The sequence below is a fragment of the Ambystoma mexicanum genome, chromosome 13, assembly GCF_040938575.1.
Source record: "Ambystoma mexicanum isolate Mex_15411 chromosome 13, UKY_AmexF1_1, whole genome shotgun sequence".
Lineage (NCBI taxonomy): Eukaryota > Metazoa > Chordata > Amphibia > Caudata > Ambystomatidae > Ambystoma > Ambystoma mexicanum.
The window spans coordinates 448,303,670-448,326,343 of record NC_090938.1 but is presented as its reverse complement, the minus strand read 5'-3'; the positions used below and the strand labels follow the sequence as shown (position 1 = coordinate 448,326,343).

General features: G+C 46.6%; 1 protein-coding gene across 2 annotated transcripts in view; it reads left to right on the top strand.

Annotated features, from left to right (window-relative positions):
• The window catches only part of SMARCD2 (SWI/SNF related BAF chromatin remodeling complex subunit D2), a 1,053,332-nt gene that overhangs the window by 611,090 nt on the left and 419,568 nt on the right, over positions 1-22,674 (top strand). For both annotated transcript variants that reach the window (XM_069634087.1, XM_069634085.1), the window contains exon 6: positions 17,316-17,411. In XM_069634087.1, the coding sequence (XP_069490188.1) occupies positions 17,316-17,411 (96 nt within the window). The remainder of the gene's footprint in view (positions 1-17,315; positions 17,412-22,674) is intronic.

Below are 22,674 nucleotides of genomic sequence, written 5' to 3'. Positions count from 1 at the left end.
GTAAAAGGTTAATGAGGCGAGAAATCCGAACCTGCAGGCTGACCTCTATTAACAACAGGAGCCTGCAGGAGAGGTTGTCTGAGATCAAGCACATTAAGCGGCAATACCGTACATGGCTCTACCACTATCGTAAGTCCCAACAACGCGTAAAATGGGAGAGTTTCATACAGATCCTTATGAGTAGAAATACCAGAAGAATCTGGGAAATATTAGGAGAAGCAGGAGGGGACCAGGGATTAAGAACATTGAACCCTATTGGTGAGGAGCAGTGGGTTACACAAAGGGCCGGTTTTACACCAGATTGCACCCCAGGCGGGAAGCAATATTGGCACCCCCTCCCCAAAATGACAATGACAAAAATGGTATGTTATAAATGTTATAAATAGGGACACTCAATAAAGAGCTAGATGGAAATACAGCCACTCGGTTTATAAGCACTATGCGTTTCATTCAGTGAGGTCCTGGTAAAAACAAGACATGGCAAACCATGCAAGTCCTGTTTAAAACAAGCATTGGCAAAGCCAGCATTTTTGGCTTGTGCATAGGTTTTAAGCTTTTGGCAGGCACTATCATTAGATGCCGAGGTACTCACACCATTTTGCACCTGCTACCAACAATGGGTAGTTAATACCATTGGCAAGTTCCTTTCCCATGCCTACACAAAAGCCCAAACTGTTGGCATTGCCAAAGCTTGTTGGAGTTGTCCTAGACTGGGGCATGTCTCCTGCAAATGTGGTTGGACCCGTCTCCTAATTGTTACTCTTCGGAAATGAAGGTGCCCATTAACACCACCCATTGTGAACTCTAAAAGCATTCCTTGAGTGCTATTTGATGATGCGCTGCAATGCGTGCGCAGGTAGCATATGGCAAAGAGGTCTTCATGAAGTTATAAAAAGTCTTATAAAATATTAAAAAAAATCATAAGTGAGATAAAGAACTGCAAAGATTAATTATACTCAAGAATGCTGCTGTTGAAGGAACTTCCTTTTGACACACCGTATTATCAGAACTAACACATGGCCAGACCTGAGCTCAGTGCATATCTGCTCTTGCAAACAGAGCAATGTTTCCACTCATGCGTTTTGCATTGTACAGTAAGTGAATGTTACAATGTTCGGTTCGAAACCAAGGTTGTTTAAGAGTTTAAAAACGGAAGAGTAAATAACATTTCCATCTGCGCTAAAAGGGTTTCAAATTTGCCTGCGCTTTTCCATTTGTCCCCACGCACTGCAATTCTGAAACAAAATACCACACTGGTGGGTTGCTGTGACCCCAAAACCTTAGTAAACCTTAGGGGTAGGGTTGAGGGGCACATATGACATCCAATTGAATGGTAGGACTAATAAAAGCAGAGAAAGCTGGTCACAAATTGGTAACGTTTTGGCAAAAAGTACGCCCAGTACAATGAAAAACTGGACTACCGGTTTTGGGGTTCTTCATTGTAAAGGGAGCGCCGACATTACCGCACAGTTGTAATCACCATTTGTATTGCACAGCGAACATACTGCAAGGTCCTTTGGTGCTGGAATAATAGTAGATATTATTGCCTGACTGAATGGCCCTCCTTTCACCTTCTTCACAATGATGAGAGGCTGAGTTCTATGTGTTGGGATTAGTACTTCTGACTTGCAGACTACAGCCATATTTCTGCAGTGGGTCCTGAACCCACTGAGCTATCTCTCAATTGAAGCATCTATGGTATTATTACCCAGCTCCTCAGAAATTTGAAACTGTGTTGCTTACAACCCTGTCCCACCAACCTTGAGCGTGGGCTGTTATAACTGTAAGAATGTACTTTTGATACCCTACATTCTCTCGCACGATTACAGCCTCGTGTTACTGTAAATCCCATGCCTACATTACAGAAATGGTGCACCAGCTGAAGTACAATTTTGCACAATATTAGGTCAAAAATTGGCCATCGGCAAAAAAAGTATTGAAATACACATAAGAAAAAGTATTCTTTCAATGCCTTTTTGCAACAGGGCACAGGGCAAAGTGTGCCCTCGTGCTAATGATATGGCAAGCTTTGGCCTGGTGCAAAAAGGCACTGAAAGAATACATGTTTTCACTAGGGCAATAACATTGCTTATTAGAACGTGAACAATCTTTGCCCTGGTGCAAAAATGCATTGAATGAATACTTGTTTTGCTCTAGAGCCATGTTTGCTTTAGTGCTAACAATGTGGACAATTGCACGTGCAGTGGGGCAAAAGATCTGCAATCTGGTTCCATGTGTTTTTTCTTTCTCCAATTCCATGTTGCCCACGCTAGCGACCTTGGAGGGATGAAAGGCTGAATGAACTTCTCTGGGATTTTAACCAGTCAGATAGCACAGTGAGCTAAGCACTCACCCCCGATATCTGTGTGTGGAGCATGCTGTGGCAGGTTCGAATACCGGCAGGGTGAACTCAGCCTTTCAGCTTTCTGAGGTCGATAAAATGAGTACCCCTATGTGGGATAATAATGTCTTCTGTAATTTGAGCACTGTGAGACCTATGGGTGTGTAGCGCTATACAAAAAATAAATGATTATTAACCCATACCAAGCACCTCGTGTTAGGATCTCAAGATGAGGAAATGCTGAGCTCTCTTAAAAAGAAGAATTTAACCCAGGGCCAGACTGGGGCCTAACATTGGTTTGGACCACAATTAAAAGGGTCCCCCAGTCAATAAAGTCAATTTGCTCCTTTTTTGAGATTGTTGTGCATATTTTAAAGTATATTTGATCCGTTACACTATCAAAACGCCAAGCTGCACAGCAAAGTAACTCATCAACCTGGCCCACTTTGACAAAAAAAAACTGCCCCACACTAGCAGGTTGGGCCTGCACTTCTAGCATTGCCCTGCACACAAGTACAAGACTGATTGAACCCAGTGATGTGCAGGTTGCTGTGGGTTGCATGAACTTAAACAACGCAGCAATTTCCACCGAGCAGGCGTTTCACCTGCGACTGCAGCTCAACCCACAAATTGGCTCAGCAAGCATTCACTGCAGATTGGTTGCAGTAGTAACCCACTAAACTATCATTACCAAGCAGAATTCAAGTGTATCACTTGTAGATTGCATAGTAATATTTGCAGCAGGTGCATTAATTCACATGCCCATACTCATTGGGCAGGGAGTGGGCCTGGACTGTTACCAGGCGGAGACACCTTTGCCATGCAGTTTGCTCATGTACCGCAGCAGCTTCACTTAACAAGCTATCTTATCTAAGCTAGATTCCGTCCTTTGTCTTGTAGGCTGCTCACACATATTAGCACGAGCTTGCAGCCGCACAACTCACTGAACTATCCCACGAGCAAAGGTTTGAATCTGTAGCTTGCAGGTCGTACACAAATCGCAGCAGCCTAACCTACTTAGCCATGACAGCAAAGCAGTATTCAAATCTGTGACTCACAGGTGCACAGAGCGGATTTCGGCTGCAGTGCAACGCATCCCCTTGAGCTCACTCACTGTAGTTATTTGAATCTCAGGTATGCATATTGCATGCTGATCCTTGCAGCAGGCGCATTAACTCATCATGCCTTTAAGATGGTGTAGTGGACCTTGAATTAGGGTGACCAGAAGACTCATGGTGTACCACTTCTCAATCATGGACTTTAATTTAAGATACATTCTGGGAGTTGCCTTGGTTACTGCACTTTAAGAAGTCATACTTATGTTCTTGCTATGTTGTATCCATGGGTCGTACTAATCCCTGCATGTATTTGCATAACTCCCACAGAATGGCCTCTATGTGCTTCCAGCTGCTCAATGTACAGTTGTGCGCCATTTTCAGCATTCCCGGGTTGGGACATAAAGAGAAGCAGTGTGGGCGTGTGATTGTCCGGAAGGCTAGGTTTAATTGAGTCCGGCTGCTTGTTGAGGATTACACGCAAGGACGCAAACCCCCACCACCCGCCCAATCGTTTGATGCTGTTTGTACCAGACCAAAGGGATCTCTATGTGAATGAAATTGGGCTGTCTAATGACAACGTACAATCAGTTTGGGTTTGTGCTGCAGCTTGCTGGTCACTGTCTCTAAACTCATTGTACTGCTGCCTGGTGTTGTGCACTGTGTAGTGCACAGGTGTGTGTGTCTGCAATCAGCCATCCAGCAGAGCCCTCAGCAGCGAACGGGTCAGGCCTGGCCGTCCCAGGGATTGAATTTAAGCAAGAAATGTTGCATTTACTAGAAGATCATAAAATCAAGCATCCTGGGCTTGCAGACCACAAGTGCCCTACTAGCCTGGGCTTTGCCCGCACGCCGCTGCTGCTGACAGCAGGCTGGCTGGCATCATGCAGTGCTCTGCTCTCTCAATTACTGAGTCTTATGATTTCGTATTGTCATAGTAGCACTTTGCCTTTTTGTACAATAATACATGTTATCACAATAAAGTTAAATGATGCACTGCAGCATTGGAGGAGTCGGACTACTGGCGCCCCCTAGAGGCTGACACCTCATGCAGCTGCCTGCTCTTCCTGATACAAAGACTGGCCCTGGTTACACACATTAAGCATAAGTTCTTTAATGCAAATATACCCGCTTCCGCCATGGTATTAAGCATAAACCCGTGGCCCTTGCCTATCAGCCATAACGTGATAAAGCAGGTTTTTGTAGCACTTAAACCCTCTAAAGCCCATGGCCCAAATGGGCTAGCAAACGTGGTATTAAAAAGCTACCCGGATAATTGGGCACATGTACTTCTGACTCTCTTCTCGCGTATTTATAGATCGGCTGTGATTCCGTCTTCATGGAGAAGGTTGGTGTTTATACCAGTGCATAAAAAGGGAGACCAATGCAATGCTGGTATTTACCGACTTCTCTCCATGTTAGACATTACTAGTAACATTTTCATGACACTTGTCCTTAAGGAACTTGAAACCTGGGTTACAACAAATAATATCTTGAACTACGCACAGACGGGGTTTAGACCTGGTTCGGGGACAGCACACAACATCAGGGTCCTGGATTTACTGATTAATAACACCCTGAGCAACAAAAATACTACTTTGTATATACTTTTTGTTGACTTTTGTAGGGCGTTTGACCAAGTTAAGAGGGGTGAGAGAGTGGGATCCATTAAGAGTTGGATCTTGTTTTGGAGTTCACCCTGTGTCAATGTTGTCGTAAGACCCAGGAGTTTGTCTTCTGGAATGACGGCTACTGGATCTGGAGTTATGTATACCTTTTCATCAACACCCATGCAGGACAAGACGTCTGCCTTTCCGTTTCGGACTCCTGGCCAATAGGTGATCACATAGTCATATTCAGCAAAGAAAAGAGCCCACCGCAGTTGATGGGATGATTGAGCCTTTGCTGTTTTTAGGTATTGCAGGTTTCGATGATCAGTTATGACCGTGACAGTATGACTAGCACCAAGGAAATAGTTCAAAAAAGGTAGCAGGCGCTCATCTCCAGAAAGAACATGGCATGATAACCTGTTCTGAGATGAGAGTTTGCAGCACACGCTTTTTGCTAACTGTACCTTTCACAGATGGGAAATATCCATTTGCATATCAGTCTTTGTCCCGCCAACATGGGCAGTCCAGCACCGAAATGCTGTGGCAATTCCTCTCTGAACAAGAGTACCAAAAGCAACCCCATACACATGTTTCAGCCTTGTTGGGCCTCATCAGTGAGGTGAAGCTTTGCCTCTCTGAGCACAGTGAGCAGGGAGTCCACGTCTGGTTGCCCCCAGTTAACTCAGGGTGACCAACCCCAAGTTCCTTGCAAATATTTCAAAAAAGGTAGCAGGCGGTCCTCTCCAGAAAGAACATGGCATGATAACCTGCTCTGAGATGAGAGTTTGCAGCACACGCTTTTTGCTCACTGTACCTTTCACAGATGGGAAATATCCATTTGCATATCAGTCTTTGTCCCGCCCACATGGGCAGTCCAGCACCTAAATGCTATGGCAATTCCTCTCTGAACAAGAGTACCAAAAGCAACCCCATACACGTGTTTCAGCCTTGTTGGGCCTCATCAGTGAGGTGAAGCTTTGCCTCTGAGCACAGTGAGCAGGGAGTCCACGTCTGGTTGCCCCCAAGGAAATAGTGTTGCCATGCCTTGAAAGCTGATTTTATAGTTCTTTGTCTGTGATAGCATAGTTGAGTTCGGGAGGTGAGCATTTTCGTGACCAGAAAGCCACAGGGTGTAACTGCCCAGTTCCTGGGTCCCTTTGTTAGAGAACAGCTCACATAGCCATGCTAGAGGCACCTGTTTCAACTATATAAAGGAGGTCTGGGCGAGGATGCCATAGAACTGGAGCAGAAGTGAATTTTTTCTTAAGTTCTTGAAAGGTCTTCTCTGCTTCTTCGGCCTAATGGAACTTTTTATTATTTTTTCGCAATAGGGATGTAATTGGATGCACTATTTGGGAAAATTCTTGGATGAATCGGCGGTAAAAGTTTGCAAAGCACAACATACTCTGGATTCCTTTAAATGAAGTTGGTGACGGCCAGTTAAGAATGGCATCTACCTTGTACCTATCCATTCTGATACCTTTTGGTGTGAGGATAAAACCGAGGAACTTCACTTCGGTGACATGAAAAGAGCATTTTTCGAGTTTAGCATACAGTTTATGTTGGTGGAGTTTAGTAAGGACGGAGCAGACATGCCTGACATGGTCTTCTTTTGTAGCAGAATACACTAAGATGTCATCAATGTAAACCAGGGCGCAAACGTCGATTAACTCCATCAAAGCATAATTCATAAAGTACTGGAATGCAACGGGAGCATTGCAAAGTCCAAAAGGCATAACCTAAGATTCATACAAGCCGTATTTGGTACGAAAGGCGGTTTTCCATTCGTCTCCTTTCTTCACTCGAACAAGATGGTACGCCCCCCCTAAGGTCCAGTTTGGTTTAGATTTGGGCGTCTTTGACTTGATCCAATAATTCGGGAATAAGGGGCAGTGGATGTTAAGACGGATTTCTGAACTCTGTCCTGGTGGCGCAGAAGTTCAGAAGGCCAACCTAATTACTTGGAACAGGGTAACCTCTGGACGAGCCAGACCAATCAAGGTAGCGATCGCGGCGGTCAAGACTAGGTCTCAAGAGGGGTGAGGGTGACTGGAAGCCCGCAATGAGCACACAAAGCAAGAGCGCTTACAAACTACTCCAAACAGTTGTTATATCAAAAATATATACACATTTATTTTAAGGCCTTTAAAATAATGACCGTAGCGAGAAAATCACAATATCACAATACTAAGCCAACACATACCATATCAACACAATATATATACAAATACGACAGTCGCAAGCATTAGAGGCACGAAATGTGTAGTCCACCTGAAAGGGAAAGAAAACAGGCAGTGCGATAATGCTTTAGACTCAGTTCGCCTTCAGAGGCACCTAACTAGATGGAAGTCCGAGCCCTGCGAAGAGTGGAGCCTTGTGCTCAAAGTACCTGCACACGCTGGTGCCAACGGGCAAAAGGAGAAGCTCTTCGGAGGAAGTCAGGCAGCTCGGGTTAGTGCACAACAGAAGAAGAACAGGTTCCGCGACTCAAGCGCAGCCTCCACAGTGAGCAGAAGCAGAGCGCGAGTACGGACAAAAGGGTGCTGTTTTTACACAGCGGGGAAAAGCAATGGGCTACTGCAGGAGGGCGACCAGATCCTAGCTATACTACTCACCGGTCCCCGATGCAAGCAGACCCAGGCTTCTCCACGTTAGTTTCAGCAGCTGGCAGGTTCAGAACAGTCGGGAATGCCTCGTCGTCGTGTAGAGAAAAAAGACGTCCCAATCGAAGAAACCTGCACAGTTTTGTCACCACCGCAGGGCAACGGAGCGGCCGTGTGTATCCGAGCCAAATGTACACTACTCACTTCAGACTTGGGAACGCCAAGTGTACGAAGCGTGTGAGAGTGACCAGGACTCGAAATACAACACAACCTGGCGGCGGTTACAGAGCAGGACTCCCGGGTAAGCTGGTCAGTCAACTGGATGGCCCAGAGACGCTTCCGAAGGCTTACTGGCAGGAGATGATGAAGTCGCCGAGAATAGCTGTTCCTGCTATTCCAAAGGTCGAAGCACCAGTACAGGCCTTCTGGTTCGATCAAAGGAGGAAAGGGTTTCACAGGACGACAGCAGTGCAAAGGAGGAGTCCTTCAGCGGGTCACCAGCGATTCCTCGGTCCAGCCTCTTGGTTGCAGGATACTTGGCTCCTGTATTCCTTCGTTCGTGAGAACTCAGGAGATCGACATGGTAGTGGTGTTTCCAGCCCCCTCTTATCCACGGTTCCCTTCGCGCCAAAACGGAGAGGAGCCAATGGGAGATCCGCTCATCAACACACATACCATACGTGGACCAATCACGGACCACGGTGGTCCCAGGCATTCACACCACCCTAGACTCTCTGGCACCCAGGATGTGTATTGGGACCAGACATCCCAGCCCACACCCTGGAGGCACACAAACGACATGTAGAAGCCCGCGAAAGCAACCACGTTTCGCGGGAACGTACATGCCCAAATAAGGAAGGCCCCGGGTCGCTCGACCTGGGGAAGGTGAAGGGAGCAAGACGGTCAGTGGACAAGACAAAGGAGCCTCGTGGTCTGGCCATTTTGGGAGCCAAGCCACCATTTTGGGTTCAGTGCGAAAAACGCGCTCAGAACGCCAAAAGGAGCTCAAAATACACAAATCGATCGCTGCCACCATTCCAGTCCCTGAATGACTTGCACCGATCAAAATACCATCCTAAAAGAGTATCTAGGGCCCGTAGAAGGCTAGAGACCCAAGAGAGCTGTAACTTAGCTTACAGTGCCCTCTTGTGTCATGTTGCACTAAAGCCGCAACATGATAAAAGAAACTACGGGAAACAGCGTTCCCCGGTACTGACTGTCTTAAGGGCATGTCAGTATCCCCGTAAGAAAAGGAGCGAAAGCCCAGAGGAGTGCAGCAGAAGGCTGCACTTCGCTGGCAAAGTCAAGAACAAGGTGAAAAACAACAGCAAAAAGTTTAGGGGTTGCCACATGGAAGGAAAATTACTTACAATTACGAAATCTTTCCTAACAGTGGATAACGTTTTTTTTACTGTGATCTGGTTTAATGCGCGATAGTCGATGCAAGACCTCAAATCTCCTTCCTTCTTTGGTACGAAGAATAAGGGACTGGCTGCCGGTGATTTAGACGGGCGGATAAATCCATTTGCCTGGTACTGATCAAGATAAGATTTCAAATGGAGGATTTCTGGGTCAGTAAGTGCATAGATTCAGCCACAAGGAATTTGCGCACCAGGTATGAGGTAGATCTGACAATCGTAGGGCCTGTGCGGTGGTAGAGTATTGGCTTGTTCTTTCTGGAACACGTCTTGAAAATCTTGGTATTCATTTGGTAGAATACTAGTCACACCTAGTACAATCGCCGCCGTACTGGGAGTAGCAGATGTACATAAGTCTGTTTTCCCCTTTGCTTGGTAATAACAGGTGCGAGCACAATCATCGGAAAAGGCCAACTTCTTGGCACGCCAATCTATTAGAGGGTTGTGAGCTACCAACCATGGCATCCCCAAGATTAGTCGAAACTGAGGAGCTTTGATGAGATCGAATGCAATAGATTCTCGGTGTCCATCCTGGCACAGTAGGGTTAGTGCTGCTGTACATTGGGTTACTGGCCCGGAAGCTATTTCTGTCCCATCAACATTAGTAACATTTTCAGTAGTCGACTTAGAGCATAAGGGAAGTTCCATCTCTGCTGCCAGATCTTGGTCTGCATAATTCCCAACTGCTCTGCTGTCTATGAATGCTTCGACAGCATGCATCCGAGACAGTTGTTGGTGATTGATCAAAATAACTGGTAATGCAAAGTGTGAGGTGTGTGGCTCATCCTTCTCATTAGACAAGCGGACCTCTACGCTTGCCGGGCTTGGTAGTTTTCCAACTCCTTGTTATTATCTTCCTTCTCTGTGGCTCCAACAGTTTTCCTTGGTGGTTTCACTGGACATTCTTTGAGGAAGTGGCCTGATTTTCCGCAATATAAGCATAATTGCTGTTGCCTTCTCTTGTCTCTTTCAGTTTTAGTTAAAGGGGGCTGTACACCTCCGATTTGCATGGGTTCTACTTTGTTTTCCAATGTACGTGGAACATTATCCTTTGACCGGACATACACAGCTCGAGTGTCTAACCTTATCCGGTCCGCTTTTCGGTCCTGTAATCTGTGATCTAATTACACCACAAGGTTGATGAATTCTGCACAGTCTTTAGGTTGGTTAACCACTTGAGCAAGGACATCCTTTAGTTCCCCTCGTAGACCCCGATGAAATAGTGTGGTCTTTTTTTTCCTCAGGCCACCCAGCTTCAACGACTAGTCTGTTAAAAGTTGCTATATATGTAAGCAAGTCTTGACTTCCTTGACGGAGTGACAAAAGTTCATTGTCTAATGCTTGGCCTTGGGTATGACGAGCAAAGACTTTTTCCATTTCCATCTGGAAACCCCCAAAGTCATGTAACAACGGGTTATCCTGACTTACCAATGGTACCGAGCAATCCGCAGCACTGCCACTCAGATATGACAAGACAAAAGCAACCCGCGCTTGGTCGTTAGGAAAAGCCCCAGGTCTACAAAGGAAATGAAGACGACACTGGTTCATGAACATTGCATACTTGTTGGGTTCCCCTGTAAATCGTTCAGGTGGAGCTAAAGGAACTGCCCCAGGAAGGGTTATTTGTAATGGATTGGTGGAAGAAGTGGGTACAGGTGCTGGCGGAATGTTACCAGGCAATGGGGTCTGTCCTGCCTGTGATTGGAGCAGTTGTCTACTTTTTTTGTCGGTACGATCCTTAGTAACAATCAAATCCTTCCTAAGAGCATTGGTTTCTTGCCTGGCTGAATGTACTTCAGCGCGTAATTGTCCCAACAACTGAGCTAACTGGTCAATCTCTGAAGTCTCCATGACGCCCAGGTGGATAATATTATTGAGGCTTTGTGTTCTGTTACGCTCATCTGGTATCCACGGGGACGCCACCCAGCCCTGGTTGGATGATTTGCACTCTCGAACCCTCTCCCGGTCCCTTGGTAAGGCCTCTGGTTAAAGCTGGGTCTACAATATAGGAGAGCTGGATTCAATACCAGATTGTCTTTATGTTTTCCCACCTTCCTTGGCCTCATCTCCTTCCTCCCCCTTGGGCCTTCTCCTCACCTTAATATTGTAAAAGGTGGATTCTCCGTCCTGCTCCTCGTGGCAGGGGCCCGTAGATGTGGTGGGCGAGCAGCGACCAAGTTACTTCACTGGTGCAAGCCCCCTGTGGGAATCCAGGCCTGCTGCGACTCCCTAGGTTTGCTGCTTTACAGTCTTTATATATGCCGTTCTTATGTTCCTCTTAGTTCGAATAATAATGTCTTGCTTCTTTCCTTTTAGGTATGGAAAGGTATTTTGGTGTTGTCATGCAATTTGAAGATGAGCATGGGACGGTAGGCTAAAGCGCGGTGTGTGTGCGATGCTGTCCGGTGAGTAATGCGCGATGTGCAGCGCTGTTTTGCCTTTTATATTGCTAACCTGTGTCTTTTCTCGCCTTGCAGATCGCGATGTTCCTCATCGAGCGCCGGGATGTTCCAGCAATGATACTGACCAGGAGATGACTACCCTTGTAAGAATTGTGTGGCTTTCTTCGTTCGGGAGGAAACGTGAGTAAACGCTTATTAATGCTGTCTTTCTTCCTCCTCTTTCCAGGTTATGGTATTCCAGGATGCATGCGGTGCCGGATGATGGAGTTCGTACCTTCAGGTGAGTGGAACTGAAGTCGGCGATGGATTGAAGATAGGATACTATTCCAGGTAAGTTTCGTAGTGTTCTTTCTCTCTCTGCAGGTCCTTGGTTTCAGGTAAACTGGCATCAAGAACTGGACACAGTGAGCGTTACACTGCCCACAGCAGAATAGCACGAAGCGTGCTCTGCTGTTTATTTGTGGTTTAAATAGTCTCAGGTAAAGTAGTCCAGGTAAAATAGTCCCATGCCTGCCACACCCAAAGTAGTCCAGGGAAAGTAGTCCCAGGCCTGCCACACCCATTTCTCTCTCTGCAGGTCCTTGGTTTCAGGTAAACTGGCATCAAGAACTGGACACAGTGAGCGTTACACTGCCCACAGCAGAATAGCACGAAGCGTGTTCTGCTGTTTGGTTGTGATTTAAATAGTCTCAGGTAAAGTAGTCCAGGTAAAATAGTCCCATGCCTGCCACACCCAAAGTAGTCCAGGGAAAGTAGTCCCAGACCTGCCACACCCAAAAGACTAGACCGCATAGCTCAGTTCCTTGTAACTGAGCTTTGTGTGTGCCTCCAGGTTGGCTGAACCCCCCAAGTTAAATAGTCCCAAGTAAATAGTCCCATTCTAATGTTGGTCTTCATGATGGTTATGAGCCTGGCGCCAAAGGCACCAGGACTGACTCCACGAGAGTCTTGGATAAGGTTTTAAGACCTTTGACCTGGCCCTAACTGGAGAGCTGACTTGCCAGTGAAGGCCAGGATTAAGGGTCATGACAGTATCTGAATGTTCTGGTCTCCCAGGCTATCTGCAAAATAGGTAAATTCTCCTGTGGAACTCCTCTATACCTCCCCAAAGGGAACATGCACGATTTTTTGGGGTTCACCGCTATGCCCGACACAGTCGCATAGCGCTCCATCACCTCCAAGATGTATTGCAAGTTCTCCTCTGGGTACCGCAGGTATAGCAGCATATCATCCGCATATCCCTATTTCTTCGTACTGCTGTCTCAAACAGATCGCTAATGGTTCTAGCACAAAGATGTACAGTATCGGGGACCATGGACAGCCCTGTCTCGTGCGTCTGCTAAGTTGCCATTTGTCTGAAATGATCGCTCCCGTTTTGACCATGGCTGTTGGGGAGCTATACACCATTTTAACCCACCGCAGGTACCCTGGTCCCATCCTGTATTCTTTCAAGGCCGCCATCATCCAGGACCACCTTACGGAGTCAAAGGCTTTCACTGCATCTAGCGAGACTATTGCTATTCCACTTGGGTCGCACTCCTCCTGTTCAATAATATGGTGGAGCCTCTTGCGGTTATCGGATATGCTTCTACCTGGGACATATCCGGTTTGATCGAGGTGTATACGTTTGTTTATTACCCTCTTCAGTCTATTCGCCAGTACAGCCGTGAGAATTTTACTATCCTGGTTTAGCATGGATAGAGGTCTGTACGACCCACAGTCAGGTTTGAGGAGTGGAATAATCATCGCCTCCCTCAGAGATTCCGGCAGTCTCCCTTTCTCAAAGGCCTCGTTTAGCATTGCCAGTAGCGGGGGGAGCACTTCTTGTCTATACGTTTTATAGAATTCGCTAGGGAGCCCGTCTGTCCCAGGGGCTTTGCTTGTGGGCAAATGTATTACCACAGTCTCTAATTCCTCTATTGTGATTGGAGCATCCAGGTTCTCCCTGTCTTCCTCATTCAATTTAGGTAATCATTGACATCACACACTTAGTGGTGAGTCACACCTTCTCCAACAAATAACCTCCACTGAACTTAAAACTCTACTCCACTCCGCACACTGGAACTAAAATAGTGCCTACACAGGTCTGCAAGTGCAGCCAGCAGGTGCTGGGCTGAACCCCACTGGTCTTTATCATGCTGATTGTGTGCTGGTCGTACTTTGTCTCCTTTGTGGAACTGTGCATTTGTGTGAATACCTTCCACAAATGCGCTCTCCCAGCCCAACTGCCATACATGGCAGAGACTGAAGGGATGCAGGGCAGGAATCGGGCATTGTGACTTGCAAGAGGTGCTGCTGTATGTATCTCTATGACCCGCCTTCAGGAGGGCGCAACAGTAATAGTAGTACCACTACCGACTAGCTTAGGGAGAGTAACTCTGCCATGTCACGTCTCATCCCCACTTCTCTTGTGTCAATGTTCCCCCATGTTCCCCATGTGCCATGTCACTGCCATCTGCCCCACTTCCCCTTGTGTAATGTCTCCCCCTCCCCATACACTGCCAGTCAGGTAAATGCTGCCTTGTTGTTGTGGTCCTTTCACCCCGACCTCACTGGTGCAGTTAGACATAGACAAAATGTTATGTGCAGTGGGACTCCTTTAATAAAATGGAAGAAATACCTGCAGCCCTAGGTGGTTTGAAAGTTCTGAATTACATTTATTTTGGCTTGTGTGCATCAAAATATTATTTTTCTATTCGTATGCATACAAGCCAGCTGCATAATATATAATACTTAGCACTCCTAAAATGATTTACAGACTCCTGAATGGGAAGCTATTGCGCCGTAGGCAGGCATTCTTTTCATTTCTTTGAAGGGATCCTAGTGATTTCATCACGTGTCTGGCGATAACCCTTAAATGCGGCGGTAGCGCTATTACCGCCGCATTTAAGGGTCCTCCAGAACATGGCCTTGGCAGATTTCCCACCAGCTTTCAGCTGGGGGGAAATCCTCGGCAAATTTGCCAATTTTCGGCACTATTACCGCAGGCGGGAAATCCGCCGCCGTTACTAGTGCGAATTTCCCCCATTGGGCCCAATGGGGAATGAGGAATTCCCGAATGGGCCCAATGGGGAATGGGCACTAACCGTTCCGCCAAACCCGTGATCCGACACTAATAGCGCCGGGGGATTTGGCGGTAGGGCTAATAGTGATGAGGCCCTAAATATTATGTTTCACAGAATAGGGGAGGTTGTTTGAGAAACACATTAACATATGCTTTGAGGCCTTCGCCTGCAGGAGGTTATACATAATTTCAGCAGTGCTGGTGAGGGTATTAGCGGATCATTTGTGGTGTCAGTTGACATATGGGTCATTGCCTTTGAGGCAAACAGTTATGTTGATTTACATTACATATTATGCCATTATTGAGGCTGCAGTTGACATATGATGGTAGCCCCTGCAAATGTATGCCTTAAAAATGGTGACCTCTTTGGCACATTGTGGGATTATTGGGGCATTGCTATCCTTGGAGTTTAATGACAGGTGCAAATACCCTGTTACATTACATGGCAACAAAGGCGACTTTATACCTTACATATCATGACTTGACAGCCATATAGTGGCATTATTTTGGTATTTGATACTGCACTTGGCACATGATAGCAGCCCAAGCAGCCCTAGCACATAAAAGCTTGTATATTGTATATGCTAATAGTACAAGCCATGTGATGGAATTACTGTTTGTATAGCGCAGACAAAACCTATTGGTTTTGGCAGTGCTCGCTTTATGTTCTTCCATACTCCAGAGGTCAGGGGAGTCTCATCCAAATTGCGGCCTGCTTGCAAGGGGCAGTTTTGGTCATCAGGTTGCCAGACAACCTTGGCACATCCTTGAACAGTACCTACAGCTCTGGGTCGGTACATGTTGCCTTCTTTGCTGCTCATCGGTGGTCCTCAGTTTTACATCCGCCATCTCCACAAAGATCTGTTAGGAGTGGCGAATTGCATAAAGATTAAAATGTGTGATTTTACAAAGCCTACCAAAGACTCTGTATTGCACTTGTGCTTATTGTCTCTTTCTTACATTCACATGCTGTTCAATATTTTCCGTTGTCAGGCTCGGAAACCTCGTACAATAGCAAAGCATTTTCCATGTACAGAAGCAAAAAACGGCATTGACCTTAGTGCTCTAGTGACTTTTTGTTGGCACTCTTGAGGAGCTGCTTCAATTGCCACTGAAATAACACAAACCCAAAATAATCACCACTGACGGGGAGCTGGAAGAATACCAACCCATAGATTGGACCCTTCCACCCCACCATGGTTTAAGCATAATGTTTGACCTCATCCCTAAAGAGAAGAGAAAGAAGGGATTCCTCTATCAATGGAGCGAGAAGCCGAGAAAGATTATAGTGGCTAATCCTATACTGTTTTGGAGGATGGATTAGAAGCTATGTGCCATCCCTTTATTGCCCCCGCAAGGAGGTATTGGATGAAAAAGAGCTGCAAAGCCACCCCCAGATACAATTAAATGCATTCGAACACAGCCCAGCCAGGAATCCGTAGTATCAGCAGCAGTCAGGAAGTGGTCGCCAACCGTTCGTCATAGTTTGCAGTTCCCCTGCACAAGGTAGGGAAATAATTGGATGCCTTTGGGAAAAGAGTGATCACCACCTTCAGTGACTACAGCAAAAGAAGCAACCTCACTGGCCATCCTGGCAAAATACGACCATGACCTATGGTACACAATGGCCTCAGTTTGCAGCAGGACAAAGGAAATCTGTTAGAAAGGGCTCTGTTCACAGACATGTATTTCTCTGCTCCAATCCCTACAGATACTTCCAGGTAGGGCTGCGAAGCACACTAAGAGAAGTTCATGCAAATGTCCTGTGGTCAGAGGTGGAGAAACACTTGCACTAAAATGTACTGGAACTCCATGTGGTCCATTGTGCTCTCTAGTCTGTACTGCGGCAGCTCAAAGGAAGAACATCAGGATTTTCACATGCAATACCTCCATCATGCTTTATATTTGAAAGCATGGGGCACCCATTCCCAAATCATGTCTACAAAGGCCCAAGAACTGTGAAAATGGGCCCAAGTGCAAAGGATGTACCTGATGCCAATTAAGCTTCCAAACATCCAGAACACCACCACCAATTCGCTCATCAGGGAACTCACCGAGTGGGAATTGAAACAGGGTCAGAAAATGCCAACTATTGTCTTTATCTGAATGCAGTCATGCATAATGATTCTCATTGCCATCAGCATCAGCCCAACAGTACTCGGATGTCCTCCAGCTATATCAGACTTCAACCATTCTCCTACGTTCAAAACACAACCTGTTGTCCAAACAGCAGGCGTGGCTCCTAAGTTCCAAGTGTTTTGTTACTTAAAATGGCTCAGGAATTCAGAGATATTCTAGCATCAGCAAGAGCTCCAATCTGCCAAACGGTGCTACAACAAGAAAAGTGATTCTGTGTATGAGGCTCAGTATGGCTCACTCCAATATGTACCATAATCTGAAGATGGCCTCCGGGAGAACTATTGTTAGGGAGTGGCTGTCCACTATCCGGATGTTAAAAGTCCTGAAATGAGCTTAATAGAGCACTAAAGTAAATGTTTTTTTGTTTGTTTATGCACATATAAATTGCTTTGTCATTGCACCAAGGATTCTCAGTCTGACGATGGGGGAGTATACAGCAGCATGTGAATCTATGAAATATACTAATGCAAGGGAACTGTAGCTGCAAGTAGTTTCCACCTTTGCAGTAGTTAATTTATAATCTAGCGGTGCTTGTCACATTACTGCATGCTTAATGTTAATTATGGCATACAGAGAATTGCTCAAAATAGTTATCCCGCCCTTGTGCTTTTAATGTAAAAGAGAACCTTTCATGGCTAATGGTTTCCTTGTTCTTCTTTCCCGTGTGTCTTTCATATTTTCAGGCCAGTAAGCAGAAGAGGAAGTTCTCCTCTTTCTTCAAAAGCTTAGTAATCGAGTTGGATAAGGAGCTGTATGGGCCGGATAATCATTTGGTGGAGGTAAGCGGTGGGCTGGTAATTCGAAAGAGAACAGCATTCAGTTACGGCAACTTAGCAATCAGACACACTTAATGTTACTAATGCATTAACTAAACCATGCCAAACTACTGTGTGGTAGTGGTGCCTCATTTACACATTTTCAACACCGTCAGATGTGGCATAGCATTGAGACCCAAATCCTCATAGAAACTTTGAGGTACCAAAGAACATTTGTCAAATAACATTTATGCTGATCAATGTATTTCATAGGACCTTCAAGATCGCGCAATGGTGACTCTAATGCATTTGAACAATTAGAAGAATTGATGGGTAGAAATTAACGTAAGCAAATAGGGGAGGGTGGGACAATCTTATGTTATGTTGGCTGGTTTCATAAAGCGCTTGTTCGCCCAAGGGCAAGATCTTGCCGCTGGAGACACCTGACACAGTGAGCCCAGATCTAGTTTAAAAGAATAATGTCTTCCAGGGACGTCTACATTCCAGATGATTGGAAGTGCATCTAAAGGCGAGGGGCAGTCACTGGAAGAGGGAAATCATCAAGTGCAGCAGGCCAGAAAGACAAAGTCCAGAGAGTGGGATTAGGGGGAGAGCCCACCATCAGGACCTCAGTCTTGTCCCCATTCAACTTCAGCCAATTGTCCTCGATGTATGAATAGCAGTGGAGGCCGAAGGAGCGGATGAGACAAACAAGAGGCTACATTTCGATGTTAAAAAGCATAGGGGACAAGGCAGAGCCCTAAGAAACACCACAAGACAGAGAGTGGGACAGAGAAGAGAAGGGAGTAAGAGAAAGTGATTGGCCCCTATCAGTCAGGAAAGTGGAAAACAAGGCCAGGAGAGACCTGCCAAGGCCAGGCGGGACAGCAGGATGGGGTGGTTGACAGTGTTGAACGCTGCTGAAAGATCTAATAATATCAGGGCACCCACTCCTTCGTCGTCCACCCGCCTGGCCATGTCATCGACAACCGGTACTAGGACACTTTCTGAGCCGCGCCACAGACGGAAACCTAACTGAAAGGGGTCAAACAACCGAGTAGATTTCAGGTAAGAAGAGGAGATACCAGAGTTTCCAACAGTTTCATGAAGAAGGGCAAGAGAGAGAGATGGGGAGATAGTTAAGAAGAACCAAGCAGTCAAGTGACGGTTTCTTTAAGAGGGGGATAACAATGGCCTGTTTGAGCTCCACTGGAATATGACCAGATTGGCATGAGAGATCAACTGCTTAGTAGAGCGATGCATTCATGACGTGCAAGATGTCCTTGAGGACCTCCAATGGGACGGGATCAGAGAGGGCCACCGATTTAAGCTGCATAGCTGCTTTCCCCACGGTTTCCTCAGAGAACATGGGAAACTCTGACCAAACATGAGGACAGCACACTATTGCCACAGCATGGTCCGTGCTGGCAACACTCAGATGTGCCAGGTGGATATCAGCCAGTATAGTGTCAATTTTAGTAATAAAGTATCCAGCCAAAGAGTCGCAGAGTTTCTGCGTCTGCATAACTGTGGGCATAGAGTTTGTAGTGGATGACAGGGATTTGACAACGGAGAACAGCTCCTTGGTCTGGTGAAGAGCATTTTCAATTTTCTGGGTAAAGAAAGCTTGCTTGGTCAGATAGATGGGCGTATGATAAACTTTAGCGAGTTTGCGGTAAACCGCCTTCTCCAACACCCATACGTGCAACGCCATTTGCATTTGACCTGTTTCGCCTCAAGGAGGGCGGCTTTAAGATTGTCCTGAAATCACGGTTACGAGGGGCGTCTACGAAGCTAGGTAAGCTTAGAGGGTGCGACAACATTAGCCGCTTCTCCCAGCCACTTTGTCAATAGAGGCAGGCTGACAATAGAGCTCATGCTGCACTCTTTTTCAACAATAGATAGTAGGGCATTCCAGTCCACAGAGCGCCAATTGCGCTGCATGGCCGTAATGGAAGGACTTTTGAGAGGAGGACCAGTAAGCATCGGCATAAAGGGCACTAAGTGGGGATCTGACCAACCACTGGCTCCACTGGGTGGGCAGTGATTCTAAACCAATTGCAAAACACTAAATCACGCTAGGTTAAAAGGGCAATCCAGACGTGGACCCCTTGCTCACTGTTCTTAGAGAGGCTCAGCTTCACCTCACTGATGATGTCCAACAAGGCTGAAACACGTGTATGGGGTTGCTGTTGGTACTCTTGTTCAGAGGAGAATTGCCTAGTATTTCGGTGCTGGACTGCTCCTGGGCAGGACAAAGACTGATATGCTGGGAAATGTCTTCTCTGTGAAAGGTACAGTGAGCTAAAGACTTGGTAGAGTCTCTCCCAGGGGTTACTCACCCAAGAACAGGTCATTGGGCTGTGTTCGTGCTGGTAGAGAGATTCCCAGACCCCCCCTTGTTTTGCACTAAATCAAGAGTGTTGCCTAAAACATGGGTGGGCTCAGTAAGAAATTGGTGAAGGCCCAGATCAGACAGGGCTTCGAAGAACTGAGTAAAAATGGGAAGACTATAAAGACCCTATAACAGGTGCCCAATACTCATTCCAAAGGTAGATAGGATTGCTTGATGGTGGCAGCTGATTAGGTCATCTGTTTGTACCAGCTCCTTTACCTTTCAATACAATGTTTGACCAGGTGTGAGTAATTGTCTATGTGGTACACTACAGGTGTGATTAACCATATGTTTTTCAATATAACCAAACCTACTCAACTGCTCAGGATACAACGGAGCTTTATAGCCAACTAATGCGGCCGTGACTGGGTCCTTCAAATTATAGACACAGCAAAGGGAATGTCAGACAAAGTAATCATTGAGTTAGCCAAACTAGAGGAAGAATTAAAAAAAACTAGTACCACTAGAAGTTTTTAAAAAACAGCTGAACGAAATCAAGGCAGAAATGGCAGAGTTCAAAGAATTCACAACAAAAGAAAGAATTCCCAGAATGAAAAATTATCTCAACAATTTTAGTCGCGAGGATTACAAGTACCAAGAAGGAGAAAGATTCGGACAATTACAGACTAAAAAACGTGTAAGATTCGGTAACACCTCATACAGCGCCACGGACGACAGTTCTCTTCAAGAAAACATGTGTCATGATGCCCGCTCCCGGGGAGCCGGTTCAAGCCCTGCGTCCCCGAAAGCGGACATCCAGTCCCCAAGGAAGGACCCAGCAACCTCATATAGGGGCCCTTTGGACAGTGTCCTGGCGCCTATGGCGCCAGGCTCATAAAAGACATCAGTCCTGGCGCCATAGGCGCCATAGGCGCCAGGCTCATTATGGGAGTGCTTGGGTGCACTTACCTGATGCAGACCATGCTGCAGGATCCCGGCCTCCTTGAGGCCTGAAAGGAACTACTTTACCTGTGGGACTAGTTTACCATCCGGGCGTGGTCGGGGAAGGATACATACCTGATTGGAGGAAGGATACATACCTGGAACTTCTTCCAAGGCTATTTAAACCCCACCCGAACAGCCACACGTGCTTCGCGTTGTTCTGCAACTAGCAGCTGGACGCTCACCGTGTCTGCTCCTGCATCCTGACTTCTGCCACGCCTGCCAGCATCCTGGATCACCTGCAAAGGAAGAGAAGAAGAGAACAGAAGAAGGAAAAGTCCTTACCTGCTAAATCCGCATCCCGGAGACATCTCGCCAACAATCCTGAAAAGGAAAACTTTTATTTAAAAGCTCATCGCCGTGGGCACAACGTAAGCAACACCACGGCATTTCGGGAGACCAATGGACATAAAGGGTAAACTAGCCACATACTCCTACGTCCCGACGCCTACCGAAAATCTGGACTCTACTATGGCGAATCAAGGCCCCTCGGTGAGTGAGTCCGCGGCTACCAAGGGGGACATCGCTGCTCTCCTGGGAGAAATTAAAAATATGGGTGCCAGTATCGGATCCAAAATTGACAAAATCACCCAAAGACTGGACACCATGGAGGAAAGGCTGGAAGGTGTTGAGAATAGCCAAGCATCCATAGATACCCTAGAGGTACAATTAAACCAGCGGATGACCGAACTGGAGCAACGTGAAGAGAACTTCAAACTTAAGCTTGACGACTTGGAAAACCGGGAGAGACGGAACAACCTGAGAATCTTCGGGATCCCGGAACGAGAAGGGGAAACGGAGAGCGATCTGAAGAACACATTGCATGACATCATCAAACTCTTACTTGCTGATGATGAGGTTGATGAACCAAAGACAGAGAGAATACATAGAGCCGGAGGACCCCCGGGCGGGCCTAGATCAGTCCTAGCTCGATTTCACCGCTTCCATGACAAGGCAAGGATCCTAGAAAAAGCAAGAAACAGTGACTCAATTACCCTCCAAGGATCCCAAATTACGATATATCAAGATCTATCCTCTATGACCTTGGCGCTCCGACGCATGTGTGCCCCCCTAACCAAACATCTGAAGGAAAAGAATATAAGATACAGATGGGGATATCCCTTCTCTCTGCTCTTTGAATACAATGGGAACAAAATCAAGCTGAGTTCGGAAAAGGAGATCAAGGCCTGTATTCTAGACCTCCTTGGTCCAAACATGGAAGAAAATGGTCGAGAGGACCCGCGTCGAGAAGAAAGAGGGTGGCGTATACAGGGACCCAGAAGGAAACGAGTCAAGGGTTCAAGAAAATATCGGAGAAGTAATACCCCTCCAGGGGGGGAGAAATGATGAATCGCAACAACGGTAAGATGGCATACATTTTTAATACATATGTCCATGACCCGAACTTACTAAGAATGTATGGGCTCTAAAGAGACTTGGGACATGTAAACGGGGAATGGGGGAACTGGGGGCTCAGTCAAGACTATGATGCTATAGCGATCTCGGGGACGTGCAGTAACGGTCCCCAAGGGTGGTTCGATGCCAGATCTGTGCCTTCGCCTGGGTCTGCACGAACGCCGTCAGTTAGGGAGGGGTGGGGGGGCTGCTTGGACAAGAAATGCATAGAATATGATGCACCAGCGGCAACACAAAAGACTACTCAAGAATATGTGAGTCTTCATGCAAGATACATTTACTCAATGCGGGTCACGAATCTCCGATTGACATACCTCGAAAATGGCACCGGTTGAAGAACAGAAGGGCAGGGAGTCCCTTAGGATAGGAACGCTTAATGTGAAAGGCCTCAATTCACCAACCAAGAGATCATTGGTGGCAAGGGAATTCCGTAGATCTCAAATTGACATCCTCCTTCTACAAGAGACGAAGTTCGCCAAGGGAGAAGAGAGGGGGACACTGGGGAAACGAGGGGGACAAGAATTCTGGGGCTCA